We start from the raw sequence: 16,872 nt of genomic DNA, 5'->3' as shown, positions 1-16,872 counted from the left end.
TCGATTTTCTCCTTGATTGACTACTAGTTATAAAAATAATTTTCAAGCAATCATACTCAGTCACTTCAGATAGTCTTCCGTATCTGCGAAAAAAACTACGATTAAAAGAAAACTAAAGTCGTTCAATGCCCTAACTGGAAATTTGACCACAAATTCTCTTTACGCAACCAAAGGGGTTAAGAGTAAGTAGATGGTGAGAAATCACATGATTTAGAAGAGTTACTTTCATGACAAATTTCATTACTTTTCCTCATTTGCTATGCAGCTGCTTTGAATAAAGCTTCCTTCCCTTTTCCACCATGCGCCTTTTCAATAAAACCGAATTCCCTTTTCCCGCCATGCATTCCGCTTCATAATACCGACCAGACATTCCCGCCTTCAGATTTCACACGTCTCACACATTTCCCTTGGCATCGTATTTCTAATGACATGCATGCTCATGTGCCTCAGACATGCAACTCACTGGTCTTGGTGTTCTCGATGTAGTTCTTGTACTTGGCCAAGTGCTTTTCAAGGTCATCACACACCTTCTCAACAATTCGCTCGCTGCGTCCGATATACAGCTTGCTATCCATCATCTCATCGAGCTCGCCCCAAATAGGCTTGAAGAACTCAGTCTTGCGGATGCGCTCGACAAGATCGTTGGCCTGGCCTTCATTCTTGACCTGGTAACCTGCTTCGTGCGACAGCACGCGGATTTCTTCGTGGGCGTCTTGGCGGGAAGCTCCCTTTGCAACAAGGCGCATGATGATAGACTCGGTGATCATGAAGGGGAGCTCGGCCTGAATGCGTGCATCAATGCGCTTGGGATATACGACAAGACCAGAAGTCACATTGTCGAGCGAGAGCAGGATCGCGTCGGCGAGGAGGAACATCTCGGGAATATCCATGCGACGGACGGCCGAGTCATCGAGGGTGCGCTCAAAACCTTGGTCCGCGTGTGTCTGAGCAAAGGCTGCGTGCTTGCCCAGGAGTGCGCGCGACAAGCTGGCGACGCGCTCCGAACGCATGGGGTTGCGCTTGTAGGCCATGGCCGATGAGCCGATCTGGGTGGACTCGAAAGGCTCCTCAAGTTCCTTGTAGCTCGCCAGGTTACGGATGTCGCCGGTGATCTTCTTTGCACTCGAACCAAGGCCGCAGACTGCGTTTGCGACGATCAAATCAACCTTCCTAGTGTACGTCTGGGAAGAGACTGGGTAGCAAGACGGGAATCCAGTCTTCTTGCACAGCAGCTCGTTGAGTTGATCGCACTTGTCGCCGTCTCCCTTGAAGATTTCCAAGAAAGAAGCTTGCGTTCCTGTAGTACCCTGAGCACCGCGAAGTAGCAGACGCTCACGCACGCGCTCGAGGTCCTCGAGGTCGAAAAGCAGATCCTGGGCCCAATGAGCAGCGCGTTTGCCGACAGTGATGAGCTGGGCAGGCTGAAGGTGCGTGTAGGCAAGTGCTGGCTCGGACTTCCACTTCAGGGCAAAGGAACGGAGGTTGGAAATGACCTTGGCGAGCTTGGGAATGAGAAGATCCAGAGCATCGCGCATCAACAGAAGCTCAGCGTTGTCAGTCACGTAGCAGCTAGTTGCCTTGTATTGTGTCAGCTCTTGCATCCTCAGCAGCAACATTGTAAACACGATCGACTTACTCCGTAGTGAATGATTCCTGCAGCGGCAGGGGCAACTTGACCGAAAGCGTGAACGTGGGCCATGACATCGTGCCTCCTCAGCTTCTCCTCAACAGCAGCGACAGCAAAGTCCTTCTCGGTGAGAGTCAAATGCTCTCGCATCTGAGTCAATGCTTCATCAGTGATGCCCTCGACGCCGAGCTCCTTCTCAGACTCTGCAAGGTAGAGCCAGAGTTTGCGCCAAGTTGAATGACGATTCTCCTTGGAGAAGAGGTGCGACATCTCGGAAGAGCTCCAGCGGCCCGTCAAGGGCGTGGTGTAGGTGCCGGAGGCCATGGTATGTGGGGTAGTTGTAGGTGCTTTGTGGTTGACAGGTGTGGGTTAGCAGTGTGCCGGATCGTTCCTTATATAGGTAAGGGACTAGTGTTGAAAGTGAGCAAGGCTATGTCACTGAACCAAACCTCTGTGAGGAAGTGATTGTGAGAAGTGAAGATTGAAACTGCGTAGGAGCTCACTTAAGTAGTAGTGTCCGCGTTAAGCCCAATCTAGTAACCAGGGCAGGAGGTATATCGGCAGTGGCGTTCACTATGGATATGAAAGCAGATTCTATCTATTGTGTACTTGCGCCAATCGCGGTGAATCTATTATCTGTATGTTGGGCAAGAGTGATGATCTCACGTGTAGTCAAAAAACTTTTGGACCTCGCTAAACCCCACATCACTACGCATTGCACCATTGTAATTGGAAACGCATGTCCATGGTCCGTTATACCGAATGTCGCAGGTCGTCCTAATGCCGGCCTTTCACAAATCGTATCTACAGGATTGATACCAATGAACAGTCTAAGCAATCTGAGATTTCTTCCGCCACCTTGTTGGGTTGGTTGCAGGGCGCGCCTTCGACAACTTTTCTTGGCATCCAGGTACCACCTACCTAGAATTTTGTAAATCCCGCACCCCTTCCATCGGCGCTTGCCTTGCAAGTTTTTGGCAGCTGATGTTGCAAAATTAAATGAAATACTGTGTAAAGTAGCATGAGTTGAAACCCAATGGTTTCATTTCTACGCCATCGGTCCATTCATGTATTCGACGGTAGTACTATGTACGCAAACATAGCCTGGACCGTGCTATCTCCCCTCCCCTTGGGTACTCCACAAAATTCTCTTCCCCAAGCGGGCGTTCATGCGGCTCTGCCCAACTCCACAATTATTCCCGTCTCCGCGGGCTCATAGTGCCGGCCCTCGCCACACGTCGCGATTGATCTTGAATAGGTTGCTCTGCTTGTGAGGGAGACTGATCTCGCGCTCTTTGTAGAAGCCGGCTTCTTGAAGATAGTTTGCAAGCCTATAATCATTAGTATGGTGTTCCGACAGCAACTTTCCTGGCGCAATACTTACTTTTCGTTGTCGACCCTTGGCTCGAGCATGACTCTTTCAGTCCGGTTGTCCGCAAGCCAACAGTAGTGGACTAGCGCGCTTAGCCATATCCTGATCCTATGCGGACCCCGAAACTCCTGTTCGCCCACCAAACAATGAAAGCCTCTATCGTAATCACCAACTATAGGCAAATACTTGCCAAGGTTATCCTCCTTGACCCAATAGATCTCAAAGTAGCCAAAAGGTTTTCCATCCCAACACCCGATGACAGGGAAAGAATTTTTCGACCGCAAGCCGTTCTTGAGAAATTCTTCCTGGTGCGACTGAGGGCCTGCTTCACCCCAAAAGTGTGAGACGCGGGCATCGTTCATCCACTTGTGCAGGTATTCCACATCAGACATGCCATTGTTCGCCGCAGAGGTCGGGGAATCGGGTGCGGCAGTGCCACTCAGTCGATGCGGATTAGGCACCTGGTCAGACACAGGACCTTGATGACGCACTGCCTTTGCTGAAAGCGAAGCCACACGGAATGATAGGTATTGCCCAACGCTAGGAATGTATCTCGTGTATAGTACCTCACCCTGCCGCGGTGGCTTCGGACGTATGGGGTGACGGGTATTGTTCGTGAAGACATACTGCGCTGGGGGCGGAGGATAGTAGGTGGGTAAGTGCGAGCTCGAGTGGAAGGGACCCGGTGCGGTGGGCGACCACAGGCCTTGTGAGACCTGCTCCGTCTGCTGTTCTTTTTTCGAGTCAGCTACAGCGGCGGGTGACGCTGGTCGCGAAGGATACGGTGAAGCTGTTGGAAAGGGTGTGGCCAACGGCGAAAGTGTAAAGAGGTAGATTCTGGGATCCAACTGCCAAAAGGTTCTCCGGCTAACGAACATGCGCGACCAGCCTTCGGGTGAGGATTCGTCTTGGGCGCAGCCCACTGTTGAATCCTCGGTGGCTATAAGACCCATGCGCTCGAGCTTGGGCAGCACGACCCTGCCCTTGAACACGCCTTCTCTGTTGATGTTGATGCGCCACTCTCCTTTGGGCTTGCCTGCATCAGCCGTGTTCTTGGACAGTGTGTTTGTGACCTGCAGCGTTGGCTCGGGCTGGTGGAAATACCAGTACAGTGTCGCCCACAGCATCATGGCGATTTGGCGCGTCGGCGACGCAGCGGGCCTAAACTCATTGCTACTCGGATTCGAGATGGACGATATGTAGAGATGGTCGCCAGTTAGTGTTGGTCGCTTGAACCGATGCACACGACGCGGAGGAAATAGGTCCTCTTCACCCCCCTGCGGCTGCAGCTGTTGCTCATGTTCTTCGCTGGCAGCTTCATCTTCCGAATTGAGCACGACTGTCCAACCAGGCGGGAAATGCGAATGGGTTTGTATGTCGCTGGATTTAAAGAAAAGACCACCAAATACCGGCGTTACTGTGAGATTCTGGCCGTTGGGTAGGTGGACAACGTTGACAGGTGCCATGATGACGTTGGCGGGGTAGAAGAATGGACGAGTCGGGAGCGTAGACTACGGCCAAAGTCGAGAAAACGCAGGGAGCGGTTCAATCAGCCTACATGGCGTGAGACGGCAGAGAAGTTTGAATGACTGATTAGCAAATCATTCCAAATTGAGCCCACAAGAATGTCTTCTCTGCAAGCACGCGACACTCAAAATGTGTCGCCTCCCGTCCCCCAAGGCTCTTGACTGGTCCAATTGCCCGAGAACGGCCGCGCAAGGTTGGCTGGTTGTACAACATTGAGGGAACATGGCGGCAGCTCTTGTGATGGGCTGTTATTATCTGCAGTCGAGGCTCTACAATGATATGCATGTACATGGATCAGCTCATCGCGACTGATGGCCACAATGCATTCATACCATTCAAGTAGCGCGGCATCATTGGTGGGGGACCCATAGCCGTTGCAAGGGCGAGGGGGAGCTCCAAAGCTCGGCGGTCGGCATCTTCTGCTATGACGAAATGTCTGGCGATAAATTAGCAACATCCCCAGAGCCCCAACAGCAAGACACACCACCGTAACACCACCTGACAAGCCCAATTGACTTGCTACCCCCATCAATTGTAGCTACAATGAACACCACTCTTCTCCGCACATCCGCCCTCCGCTCGGCTGCCCGAGCCGCCGCGCCCGTCGCCTCGCGGGCTGGACTGGCTGGTGCCACTTTTGTTCGCGGAAAGGCTACTCTGCCCGACCTCCCATGTATGTCTATTCATCCTATCAACTAATAAGTTCCTTTCTTGCTCTAACAAGGCTACAGACGACTATGGCGCGCTCGAGCCCTCCATCTCGGGCAAGATCATGGAGCTACACCACAAGAACCACCACAACACCTACGTGACCTCGTTCAACAACTTCAGCGAGCAGATCGCCGAGGCCAAGCAGAAGCAGGATATCCAGGCTCAGATTGCCCTGCAGCCCCTCATCAACTTTCACGGTGGTGGCCACATCAACCACACTCTCTTCTGGGAGAACCTCGCGCCCACCAACCAGGGTGGTGGTGAGCCACCATCTGGCGCTCTCGCAGCTGCCATCAACACCAACTATGGCAGCCTTGACGCTTTCAAGGAGAAGTTCAACACCGCGCTCGCAGGTATCCAAGGCAGTGGATGGGCATGGCTGGTACAGGACACGCAGACTGGCGGCATCCAGATCAAGACATATGCCAACCAGGACCCTGTGGTTGGCCAGTTCCGTCCCATTCTCGGTGTCGACGCGTGGGAGCAGTAAGTCCTCACACAGCTTCGATGCAAAGACAAGTGCCATACTAACGTCATGCTAGCGCTTACTACCTCGACTACCAGAACCGCAAGGCTGAGTACTTCAAGGCCATCTGGAACGTCATCAACTGGAAGGCGGCCGAGAAGCGTTTCAAGTAAGCGTTTGGACCCACCGCAAAGGCAGAGCCGATAGCTTGTCAACTGGCTGGGCCTTTTGGACACAGCAGCATCTGGCCTAGTAATGTGTATATACCAACCTGGGTTGAATACTAAGAACCATCACAACAATGCCTTTTTTATGATTCATCGCTCCATTAGTTGCTATGTAACGCTTTTATCCCATATTAAGTCCCTTTTGTTCGCACATATACGGTACCAAGTCCTTCTAATCCCTAAACGCTGACATGCAGATAAATATTGTGCTGTTAGAAAAAACTCTTTGCATGCAGGATAGAAAAAGAAGAACAACAAAAAAAGACAACGCTATGCTACGCTATAATATCTCCATATACTTCCATCCCAGACGCTGGTAACGAAAAATAGAAACATGATACTCGACGCCTAAACAGATATTCAGACTACGAAAAGGACAAGGGAAGAAACCAGCAAACAAAAAAGACAGCGCGATCAGTTCCTAATGCCCGACATCCACCGATCAATCTGGTCTCTCTGTCTCGGATCCATGGGCGGTCCCATCATCTGTCCTGGCATCATACCCATGGGCATTCCCATAGGCATTCCGCCACCCATACCTCCCATTGGCATACCACCGCTCATGGGCATCTGCATCTGCATGGGCATTTGCATACCGCCCATTCCATTCATTTGCATGGGATTCATCTGCATGGGCATTCCGACTCCACCGCCCATCATGGTACTTTGACGCATGCCGCCACCCATCATACCCATGTTCATTCCCATTCCCATTGGCATGCCCATGTTCATCCCCATGCCCATACCACCGCCCATCATGGGCTGCTGCATGGGCATGTTCAAGTTGGGTGCGGACATCATTCCCATGCTGTTCATGCCCAGCATACCTGGTAGCTGTGGTTGCGGCTGCGGTTGAGGTGGCGGTGGTGACGGAGATCGCGGAGCGTTGAGTTTGGAGATACTAGCAGCCATCTGCCCGTTCGTGATTGGATTATGGGCATCCTTGTAGGCCTGGATCTTCTTGCCCAAAGGAATATTGTCATCGTCGTCATCCTTTTCCTTGTCGCCGATGCCTGGGACCAGAGGATCCATAGGTCCATAACCAGAGGTTCGCCGATATGCCGTGAGACGTTCCTGCTTTCTTCGCTCCTCGTCGACAATGTTTTGGCGCAGAAGACTACCTTGGGGGAGGTTCGAAATCAGTGCTTCGTTTGACACCTTGCGCGCTTGGTAGTGAGGATCAAGTGGATTGGCAGAGAGAATGTCTGCGAGAGAAGAGGCACCACGTAACATGGGACGCTGGCCAGCGGATGGTATCTGGTCACCACGGGCCGCCGCCTCAGCCTGGAGGCGGGCGCGGCGCTGACCAAGAGTCTCCTCCTCTTCCTCCCCAGTACCTGGGGCAACCGCGGCTTTGTGTGCATCCTGGGCTTCATCATGGCCTTCTGAAACACCGAGTTTGCTCATCATCTCAGCCGCAAAATCACCGCTCACGGTGCTCTTGCGAACATCATCTCCCAAGGCCGCATCAAGCTGTTGCTTCTCCCTTAGTCGACGCATACGCTCAGCCAGCGTCTCACCCTCCTCTTCCTCTGAGATGGGATCAGCCATGATGTCTGGAACCGCAAGATTCGGTTCATGGCCAGGTTGTCCGGGCTGAGGAGCCTGGTGAGGTCTCGGGTCAGCCCCACGAAGCCTATTTCGCCGACGACTCAAGGGTTCGTTGTCCTCCATTTCGCGCTGCTCAATCAGTCCCACAATCTTGCGTGGCGCATAGTTTGGCGCAGCTTGTTTATACAAAACACCCAGCGGTACATCGTCCTCGGAATCATCATCTTCTCCAGGGGCTTCCCAGGCAAGATTGACCTTTTTGCGGATCCTGCGCTGCTTCTCAGCTTCGGCTACATCGTTCATTTGAAGCAAAGTTTGGCGACCGTCAATCAGACCTTGATCCATCAGGGTGACGTAGTTCATGTTTCTTAACTTTTGCTTTGCTTGTCGCAGCTGAAGTTCAGCTAGCAAGGTAGTTGGTGCACCAAACTGGGGCTCTTCCTCTTCTTCTTCTGATTCTTCGTCCTCTTCCTCTTTATCTTCATCACTCGAAGTATCCTCGTGTTCACGGTCATTGTCATCAGAGTGGCGATTCGGGTTCTCCTGGGAATTTCGAGAATGGTTCAAATCATTTGCAGTATGAGGGCCTCGTTCTTCTTCATCACAATGGTCCAAGTCGTCACTTAGACTCATCCTGTTTTCACTTGCCTTGACCAGAAGTAGGTTCATATCAGCCGAGCTATTGCGTTTCTTCAGTTTCTTGAGGCGTTCTCCATTTGCATTGTGATTGGTGTCGAGTATGTTGAAAGAGCTTCGCCTCCTGGTTTGTTGCAGTGTTGGCGGCACTTCTGGCAATTTGGAGCTCTTGCGTTTGTGATCTACACCATAAACCTCACGGGTTACATCGCCGCCAAAAGGATGGTCGGTAAACGCAGAGACTGGTGCACGTGCAGATGCATCCAGGATGCTTTCGAGTGTGTCTTGGGCAGATTCACCTTTGACGGCAAATTCCTGCGAAGGAGCCACTTGATTGTCGAAGTAAGCACTTGCTCGCAATTGAGGCGGTAGGCCCATTAAACTCTGTCTCGTCTTCCTCTTATTTGCCTTGGAGGTCTCCATGATGTTATCTGGATTCATGGGCATCGATTTCCTGTTTTCCGCCTGCATCGATTCAAGAACTTGTGTCCGGCGCCGGGCTCTTGTATCACTTGGGGGTAGTTGTGACAGACGTTTTGGAAGGTTGAGCATTTGTGGAACAGGGGCAGGATAGAAGACCATGCCATCTTCAGGTGGTGGAGCGCCATAAGACTGATGGCCTGAGTTATTATCCGTAAATGAGTGGCTGTAGGAGGATGGCCGGCTATGACGACGGCGACTGTGGGGTGACGATTCCGACTCTTCTTTGACAGTATCTGGGCAGTGAACACCATCAAAGTCTTGCCATAGTGTGTGTGCTTGATGGATAGTATCGGTTGAGGCCGAGGTGGGTGGTCGGTCAGGGAGGTTGCGGTGGTCTGGATACTGATCATGCATGTCTTCAGAATAGTGACCGTCAGGGTGCCTAGGAGGTGTGCCCGTCATGACGGTATTGCGCAAGTCTTCGGGCAGTCCATTTGCAACATCATCAAATATCCTAGTAAAGGACGAGACTTTTCGCTGTGGGGGTGATACTGAATCACGGTCCTCGGGGGGCGGAGCAGTTGGAGGCAGTGTGGGTGACGATGTTTGGGCAGCATAGTATCTTTGTCTGACTTTAACTTGCTCTGGATGTACAACCTGGCCCAACCGTGACGCTTTTGATTCTGATCGCTGACGCTGGTTCGAAGTCGGAGGTTTAGGCAAAGATCCCGAGCGCAAAGAATCGGCGGGTGACGTGATGTAACCCCCTGGAGAGTAACCCCCCCATCGTGCATTGCCGTTCAGGTCGACTATAGAGTTGGCATGGGAACTGATGGAGACGCCGCGGCTCCTGTTGCTAAGACGCCTAGTAAGTTCTTCACCCGTCTGGAGAGAGCGTAGCGAGGAACGTCGGCTGTCTGTCAGCTTGAGTTCCGAGTACGTCTTACGTATCTCTTCCTGGAGGTCGGAGCCGGCCTCGCTCATGCGCTCGGCATGTTCCTCGAGACGCTCAATGTTGCCCAGGTAGGCCCCTTGCAGCGATTGCAGATCGGGGACTGGGTGACGGATGTCGACGTTGCGCTTATCGGGAGAGCGTATGGGGACTGGCTGCGAGGGTGGAGGCGTGGAGGCCATGGCGGACAGCCGGCAGCAGGGAGACTGCTGGACAATGGGAGTCGGTACTTATGCGTACCTGGTTGTCGTAAAGGGGAATCTGGCAATGTTTGTTGCACCGACACCGACATGGATGGAGGGTGATAGGGTCCCAACCAAACCCCTTCCAATAATAGCACGCGTACCGGCCAGGGTGACGCGACGCTAACCGCCTGCTTGGCGCGGTCACGTTACGAGCGTAATACTTGTACGAGTGCCTTAACTCCGCATCCCGCAATTTTATCCACTGCCAATGCCATCACTGCCTATACACACTCGCGTCGTGGACACAGGGAGAATCGCAATCGTGTACTTTGTCTGAGACATTGCAAGCTCCTGCTGTGACCACCTGGCGACACGGCCACTGCCCTGTGCACTGCACGCGCGACGAGCAATCGATAGTTGGTTCCCTATACGACAAGACCAATAAATCAGTCTCGCATTCATCGCCACCATGGACGCCGACGGTGGCAAGCGGAAGCACAGCTTCAGACAGCAGCCGAACAAGCGCGCAAAGGTCGAGGATGGCAACGCGCTCAAAACGGGCTTTGGCGCGAAGATGCTTGCCAAGATGGGATACAAGGGCGAAGGTGGTCTGGGAAAGGAAGGAGCCGGTATCTCAGAGCCCATCCAGGTCGTTAATCGTGGCACCAAGGGAGGCATCGGTTCAGTGGCGGAGAAGAGTGAACAACAGAAGCGCGAGGAGCGGCGCAAGGCTGAGGAGAATGGCGAAAAGTATGTCGACACGTCTGAGGAGGAACGCGAGGAGAGGAAGAAAAGAAAAGCAAAGGCTAGAGGCGAGGCACGCACCGCAACTCCCCGGCCCAAGAAGACTTTGTACGAGTTGGAAGCTGCTGGAATGCATGTACCGCCCGTACTGCAGTCCATCATCGATGCCACGACAGGCGCATCTACTCCTGCTTCTGGCGTATCGCTTCGTGGCCCTGACATTGTTCCCTTTGAAAATTCGTTGCAAGCACGCGTGCGGAGAGACCTGAACAGCTTCTCGGAAGCCTTTGAGCAACTACAAATCGAATCGCAGTCTATTCCACCTCAGGAATATGCACTACAGAAGGAGCTTGAGGCTTTGGAACGACAAATGGACGAGCTTGAGGATCTGCATTCACGAATGCAATCATTGCGTATTGGTACATTTGGGGCTGTCTGCGAAGGGCTCAAGAGTCTGCGCGCTGCATATCCGTCGAAGCCACTGCATCGCGAGTCAATCGCTGTCATACATCCACACTTTTCCAAGGTCACGGCTTCATGGGACCCGCTCGAGGATGCGCTTGAAGATATGGCAGCAGCCTTTGCGGAACTGGCCAACATCATACAGCCTCGAAGCAGAAGAATCGTGTCCCAGGCCTACACTCATCCTTCAGAAGCATTGGTCAATCAGAATGCAGTTGAAGAGGAAGATACAATCAAGCGTGGAACTACATCAGCATACGAATCTATGATGCTGAAATTGTGGCTTCCTCCTGTCAGCTCAGCAGTGACACAATGGGATGTGAAGCATCCGCGTCCCCTATTGCGTTTGGTAGAAGTGTGGACACCGGTTCTTCCACCCTTTATAGGCAAACGAGTGCTTGAGCAGGTTACGCGGAAACTATCGACTTCTATTCATGAATGGAATCCTCGGAAGTTCAAGAAGAGCCCACACACTTGGGTGATTGAGTGGCTTCCGTTCCTCCGGCCTGCAGATCTGGATCCCAAGGGATCTGGGCTTGTTGCTGAAATTAGGCGCAAGATTCGTCACGCACTGCACTCGATTGATCTCTCCAAGGGACCATTGCCCGGAATGGACCAGTGGCGAAGGCTTTTTGGCAAGGGCGAGTTTGATCATTTGCTTACCTCGCATCTACTACCACGCTTGGCAGCCCATGTACGAGACTACTTTGAAATAGACCCTAACGAACAGCAAGACGTCGCACCGCTGAAGGCTGTGTTTGCATGGAAAGGGCTATTATCGAACGAAGCCATTGGCGAGTTATTGCGGGCGCATTTCTTTCCCAAGTTTCTCGCAGTCCTTCATCAATGGGTGTCAAGCGAAGAGGTGGTGTTTGAGGAAGTCCGGGCTTGGCTTGGGTGGTGGAGGAACGACGTGCGTAATGAACTGAGTAACGTGCTCTCTGTGGAATTGGGCTGGGAGAAAGCATACTCGCTTGTAAACCAAGCAAAGAGACTTGGTGAGGCGAGGTTTACAGATCTCCCGACGCCTCAATTCGAGAGTACTGGACCGTCTGTAGAGACGGTACGACCGGCCAAACCAATCAACAAGGAGCCAGCACCATCTGCGCCGCCAGCACAAGAACACAGGTTCAAGGACACGGTAGAGCGATTTTGTGAAGAGGAGAATCTCCTCTTGATTCCGCTACGTGAAGCACACGAGCAGACGGCCCTACCGCTCTTCCGCATCACGGCAAGCGCGACGGGACGTGGAGGTGCGGTGGTCTATCTCAAGGATGATGATGTGTGGGTGCAGAACAAGAAAGATAAGAGCGTGTGGGATCCGATAGACCTGGGCGAAGTGCTCATTGCCAAGGCCGAGGGCAAGTGAAGCTGACGGCGTTATCGGTGTGCTCGGGGAGAGTTTGGAGTGGAAGATGCAATTGGGTAGTGGGATTCTGGCAGGGTAAGCCTCTATAGCCTCTGATGGGCAGATATGTGTGCTAGCATTCGCTAATCCAGCATCGGTCTGATGCATGCCTAGGCAGTGATAGTGACATGTCGGCACGCGGCCGGACGTAGGTATGTACGTGGACTGGGAGTGGAAATGGAAGCGGCCGTCATCATGTTGACGGGGTTCAGAGCACTTGTTTCCCCTGACGACTTGCGTGTTAGTGACTCACCCGTGTGAAATCAGACGCGCGTAAGGCGTCCTCTTGAAGTGGCGGAGGCTTGCATGAATCGTTGAAATGCAAAAGATACAGCCAATGCAGCGTGTGGTCGCAGAAAGACGGCGGTGATGCGGTGGTGCGGGTGGTCAATGGGGGCCCTGGGAGCTTAGTACTGCAGGGCGAGTCGGTGAGGCACGGCACATGATTGCATGACAACGTGGGAAATGTGACGAGGATTGCGGAGAATTTGCAACCCACGAGGCCAGACGCAAGGCGTGAAGTGACAATGGTGGACTGGCGAGATGGTTGATGATTGAGATGCTGGCACTAGCACAGGCGAGGCGATGTGACTGCTAGTGCCATGGGCCGACGGTGTGCTGATTGGCTTGGCCGGGCGCTTAGCAAGGCTCTAGTCTGGCCAATGGGAGCGCGGGGGAGCAGGAGCATATTCTTCGACGCTGCAGGCACAGGGCACGCCGTTCATGCATGCGGACCGTCTCCTCCCGTCGACTGTGCCTCGAGTTGGCAGCAAGATCGCCCTCGGTCCTGGAGGCTGGGTTGCATGCACTTGTTTCAAGCCAGGTCGAGCGTTGGGGGCGAGGCGGATAAACATGTTTCTTCGCCGAATGCTTGTCTCGACGACCAACTGCCGACACATGCGGAGAGAAAAGGCCATGACGACGCCGGCACCACGCTCATGCCCACACGGAAAGCCTCATCACATTCTATTTTGGCAACAGCCACTCGGAGAGAACAAGAGCAATAGATTGGCATGGCAAGCCATTGCATTCATCGGCCTCGGTCCCGTCTGGGCCTAGCGCACAGCCAAGCGACCCCGCTCCAGCGGCTGATTGAGTGCATCCACTGGACGTCTGCATGTCGCTCAGCATAGCGCCCGCCCAATCACGCCCCCGCCTGGCCTCTTCCAAGCCATCACACCCAGTCGTCCGCCTCTTGTGCCCGACCACTTGCAGACCGCTGATCAGAGAGTACTTACCCGCTGCGAATCCCTCTTCATATCACCATGTCGCCTCCTGCTACGCTCTGCATTTCACCCGGTTCCTCACTGTCGGGAAGTGGGCAACCAACCTGTGTGACTGCAGCCCTAGATCATCGCTTATCCTGGCAGTGCGAGAAAAGATAGACGTACCCTCTCTCTTTCCTATTTCTTTGCTTATATTTCCTTGACTCCATCCCACCCGGAGCCATGCTCGAAAGGGTTCTTCCACCAGCCCTGTTATCCCTCCTCCTTGTTGCAACTGGTGTTTCTGCTGCACCCTACGACTTCACAGACAACTACCGCGACCCCGCCCCGGCGCCTGAAGACGGCCCTCCTGCTTCATATCACGCTATCCGAGACAAGAGTGTTTTACCCTACGAAATCTGTGGTATCGTTGGCGGCTACCTCTTCACAGTACTTATTTGGGGCGTCTTACTCCTCACTGTTGGCAGAAAGATGAGACGAAAGGCACTCGCGCCGCCCAAGGAGCTGGAGCTGGAATTGGAAAACAAGCCAACAAGACCGACCATCAAGACTCCTGGTCTCACATCACCCCCACTGTCTGCACGATCGTGGTTGAAGAAATTCAAGAAGAACGACTCTGTTCCCAGCAGCCCCCAAAGCCCTGTCGTCCAATCGCCCAATTCTTTTGATCAAAAGGTTCTCGACGCTCATCGCGACCAAGATCAAGCCGACATGGAGCGCCTCTATGCTGCCGTCATGGAGTTTGACGCAAAGAAACAATCCGCCAGAGCCAGTGTAGACGAGGCAGAGCCTCTCCCACCGCCTACTGACCGGAGAAGACCGTCGGCCATTAGTGTCGCACGTTCTCAAGACAACTACGATAGCCCTGCATCTCCTGTTCGAGCCATTTACCCTCCAGGCCACCACGATAGACCGACAACCGCATCAAACACACGTGACCGTCTCCGCGCAGAACAACCAGCCCCTGCAAGCCCCCGCAGCATCCTCTCCAAGCGCTCGCAAACATCAAATGCTACAACAAGCAGTAAGAATACGCGCTTCAACCTTAAGAATCTGCGCATTTCCGGCCCCATTGCGAAGTACCCTGGCGCAGATGATGACGATGAAGCTCGACGGCCTCTAACCCCTCGCTTCTACGCCCCTGGTGCTCCGCCATCGCCCCCAACTCAAACAAACTCGCCAACATCGCCTTATGACGCCGACGAAAGCCTGGATCAAGTCCAACCACTACCTCACCCCGCTCCCCATCGCCGCGGAAGCTCAACTACGTCCAACAACCTCGGCCTCACCATCTCCACCCCACCACCACCGTCGAAACAAAAAACCGCCACATCACCCAACCAATCCCTCCCGCTCCGTTCCTTTTCATCACCTCTCAACTCTCCTGGCATCCAAACCACGGTGCTCGACCGCCGCGTCGACAGACTGGCCTTGGGCACTCCCAAGACCGGTGTCCCTTTTACACCCTACAGTCCTTATATGCCATTTACGCCCGTCACGCCTGTGACACCTCATCTGACTACAAGGCGTGACCGCAAGATGGAGAAGAAGATGGACGCAAGGAGACGCCGTGGTGGAGAAGAAATGGTTCAGACGCCAAAGGAAATCTTCGGTGATGCTTATTAGTCTTTCTTTCTTGTTTCCGCGAGAGAAATGCCCCAAAGATGAAGAGAAGGATGTATATGTGTGTATCAGGTAACTTTGGGGATTAGTATCTGTTAGCGTTTTTCTTTTTCCACAAATTGGAAATTAGGCAAAGGACGTATACCCACCCCTGCTTGATGGCCGGGCTGACGACGAATCTTTTTTTTATCTTTATTTCTTGTACCTATGTATGCATGTACGGTCTAGTGTCTTTTTTTTCGCTCGTACGTGTGTGCATACTGTTTTTTTTAGTTGTATCTTTAGCTTCTTTTTTCCTTTTAGCTTTTAAGTAAAAAAGAGTAGACAAACTCTATGATCATGATGAATATAACTTCTTTTTGGATACGGGCCGACATGCCGTAGTCCGACTTCTAGCTATATCTGTGTTTGTTTGTTTGTTTTTGCGAAGGCTGTGATGCTGTTGCTGTTTAACATCCACAATAGGTGTTGTTGTGAGTGCTACGATCTGTTGTTGTACATCATCGCTGTACTTTCTTCAAGTTTCATCATTTCAAATATACTTATCATGCATATTTTTTTTCTTCCCTCGTTATCAAATAGCAAAGAGGAAATAAATATTCATTTTAACCCTTGAAAAAAATAACACGTAACACCAAATCACTTAGTTATAATTTAACAAAGATCATGTTTGGGAGTACTATATTTTTCCAGCACCCACTAACTACTTTATTTAAATTATTCCTTTGGTATTTTCCTGGTGTGTGTAAAGTAGAACAAGTGGGACTACTAACACAAGTGTATGATGTATCTTTGCTTCGCTGTATATTTCAATAACTATAACTAGCTCTAAAGACTACAATCGAGAATATTACTCTACAATATGAGAGAGTTCATTTTCTACGTAATTGCAAATGCCAATCATTGTAGAATTTTTATAATGGACATCATTAAGAACAGTGGATAGATATTTGAAATCTTACCGTGTATTTGCAAAAAAAATAATTTGAAATAGATGCACCCATCTCACTAGAGACAAAAAAAGATCAATAGTTTTACACCCATCCATTAATGTGTATAAACAAGCACCACTCCATCAACAAAGACTGAATGGCAGACAAACACCAGTATCAACAGCGCTTGGTCCTATGTATAACCAGCCACGAAAAATTTGCATTACAAGTTCTCTTTTTAATTGACCTCGACCTCACCACCCCGAGCGCCAAAACATGGGTGTACATGTACCAAACTAACCCTCCCTTCTACTACTACCTCCTCCTCGCCTCCTACCGCTTCTACCCCTCGCCGCTTCTCCTCCCTCCCCACCTTCCTCTCGTCCTGCTCCTGAACCACGAAGCTCCGACTGCAAGGATAAAAATCACCTTTCCCAACACACCGACAATACATTCTTGCTTCAAAGTCTACCGAAAGCACGCGTCTCTCCGAACCAAACTTGCATGGAAAAGAATAAGATGAAAAGAAAAAGTAATAGTAGTAGAGGTGGACGAAGGGGAAGAATGCTGTCGCCTCACTTACATCATCTGAGCGACAGCCGAAGAGAAAATCCGAGTCTTGTTGAAAAAAAAGTCGAGCCGAATGTGTATGAAAAAAAAAACGAAAAGTCACGGCGGAAAAAAGCTGCAGCCGCTAAATGCAAAGATAATCCGAATCCAACAAATATCGCTTGTTGGCAGATGGAACGTTGGAATGCCGTACCTGTAGAATGGGAAACAAAAGAAATTGATGATGGCGA

At 51.9% G+C, this 16,872-nt stretch overlaps 6 protein-coding genes across 6 annotated transcripts; 3 read left to right on the top strand and 3 right to left on the bottom strand.

The window, feature by feature from the left end:
• Positions 1-446: 446 nt before the first annotated feature.
• On the bottom strand, positions 447-1,951 carry COCCADRAFT_98018 (uncharacterized protein; the record flags this gene model as incomplete). The annotated part of the gene is made up of 2 exons (XM_007714799.1): positions 447-1,577; positions 1,637-1,951. 2 exons carry the CDS (start codon positions 1,949-1,951, stop codon positions 447-449), a joined length of 1,446 nt encoding a protein of 481 aa, XP_007712989.1.
• Positions 1,952-2,840: 889 nt separating this feature from the next.
• COCCADRAFT_26828 (uncharacterized protein) lies at positions 2,841-4,465 on the bottom strand (the record flags this gene model as incomplete). The annotated part of the gene is made up of 2 exons (XM_007714781.1): positions 2,841-2,958; positions 3,012-4,465. 2 exons carry the CDS (start codon positions 4,463-4,465, stop codon positions 2,841-2,843), a joined length of 1,572 nt encoding a protein of 523 aa, XP_007712971.1.
• A 604-nt stretch (positions 4,466-5,069) lies between these two features.
• COCCADRAFT_97983 (uncharacterized protein) lies at positions 5,070-5,876 on the top strand (the record flags this gene model as incomplete). Its single annotated transcript, XM_007714798.1, has 3 exons — positions 5,070-5,199; positions 5,258-5,723; positions 5,780-5,876. The coding sequence occupies 3 exons, from the start codon at positions 5,070-5,072 to the stop codon at positions 5,874-5,876; spliced, it is 693 nt and encodes a 230-aa protein (XP_007712988.1).
• A 468-nt stretch (positions 5,877-6,344) lies between these two features.
• COCCADRAFT_26826 (uncharacterized protein) lies at positions 6,345-9,674 on the bottom strand (the record flags this gene model as incomplete). The annotated part of the gene is made up of 1 exon (XM_007714780.1): positions 6,345-9,674. The coding sequence occupies one exon, from the start codon at positions 9,672-9,674 to the stop codon at positions 6,345-6,347; it is 3,330 nt and encodes a 1,109-aa protein (XP_007712970.1).
• A 472-nt stretch (positions 9,675-10,146) lies between these two features.
• On the top strand, positions 10,147-12,252 carry COCCADRAFT_98048 (uncharacterized protein; the record flags this gene model as incomplete). The annotated part of the gene is made up of 1 exon (XM_007714797.1): positions 10,147-12,252. One exon carries the CDS (start codon positions 10,147-10,149, stop codon positions 12,250-12,252), a length of 2,106 nt encoding a protein of 701 aa, XP_007712987.1.
• A 1,487-nt stretch (positions 12,253-13,739) lies between these two features.
• On the top strand, positions 13,740-15,143 carry COCCADRAFT_5628 (uncharacterized protein; the record flags this gene model as incomplete). Its single annotated transcript, XM_007714776.1, has 1 exon — positions 13,740-15,143. The coding sequence occupies one exon, from the start codon at positions 13,740-13,742 to the stop codon at positions 15,141-15,143; it is 1,404 nt and encodes a 467-aa protein (XP_007712966.1).
• Between the last annotated feature and the right edge of the window lie 1,729 nt (positions 15,144-16,872).

Source organism: Bipolaris zeicola (genome assembly GCF_000523435.1).
Source record: "Bipolaris zeicola 26-R-13 unplaced genomic scaffold scaffold_89, whole genome shotgun sequence".
NCBI lineage: Eukaryota > Fungi > Ascomycota > Dothideomycetes > Pleosporales > Pleosporaceae > Bipolaris > Bipolaris zeicola.
Note: the sequence above shows the minus strand (reverse complement) of the source record. Positions and strands in the feature narration are given on the sequence as shown.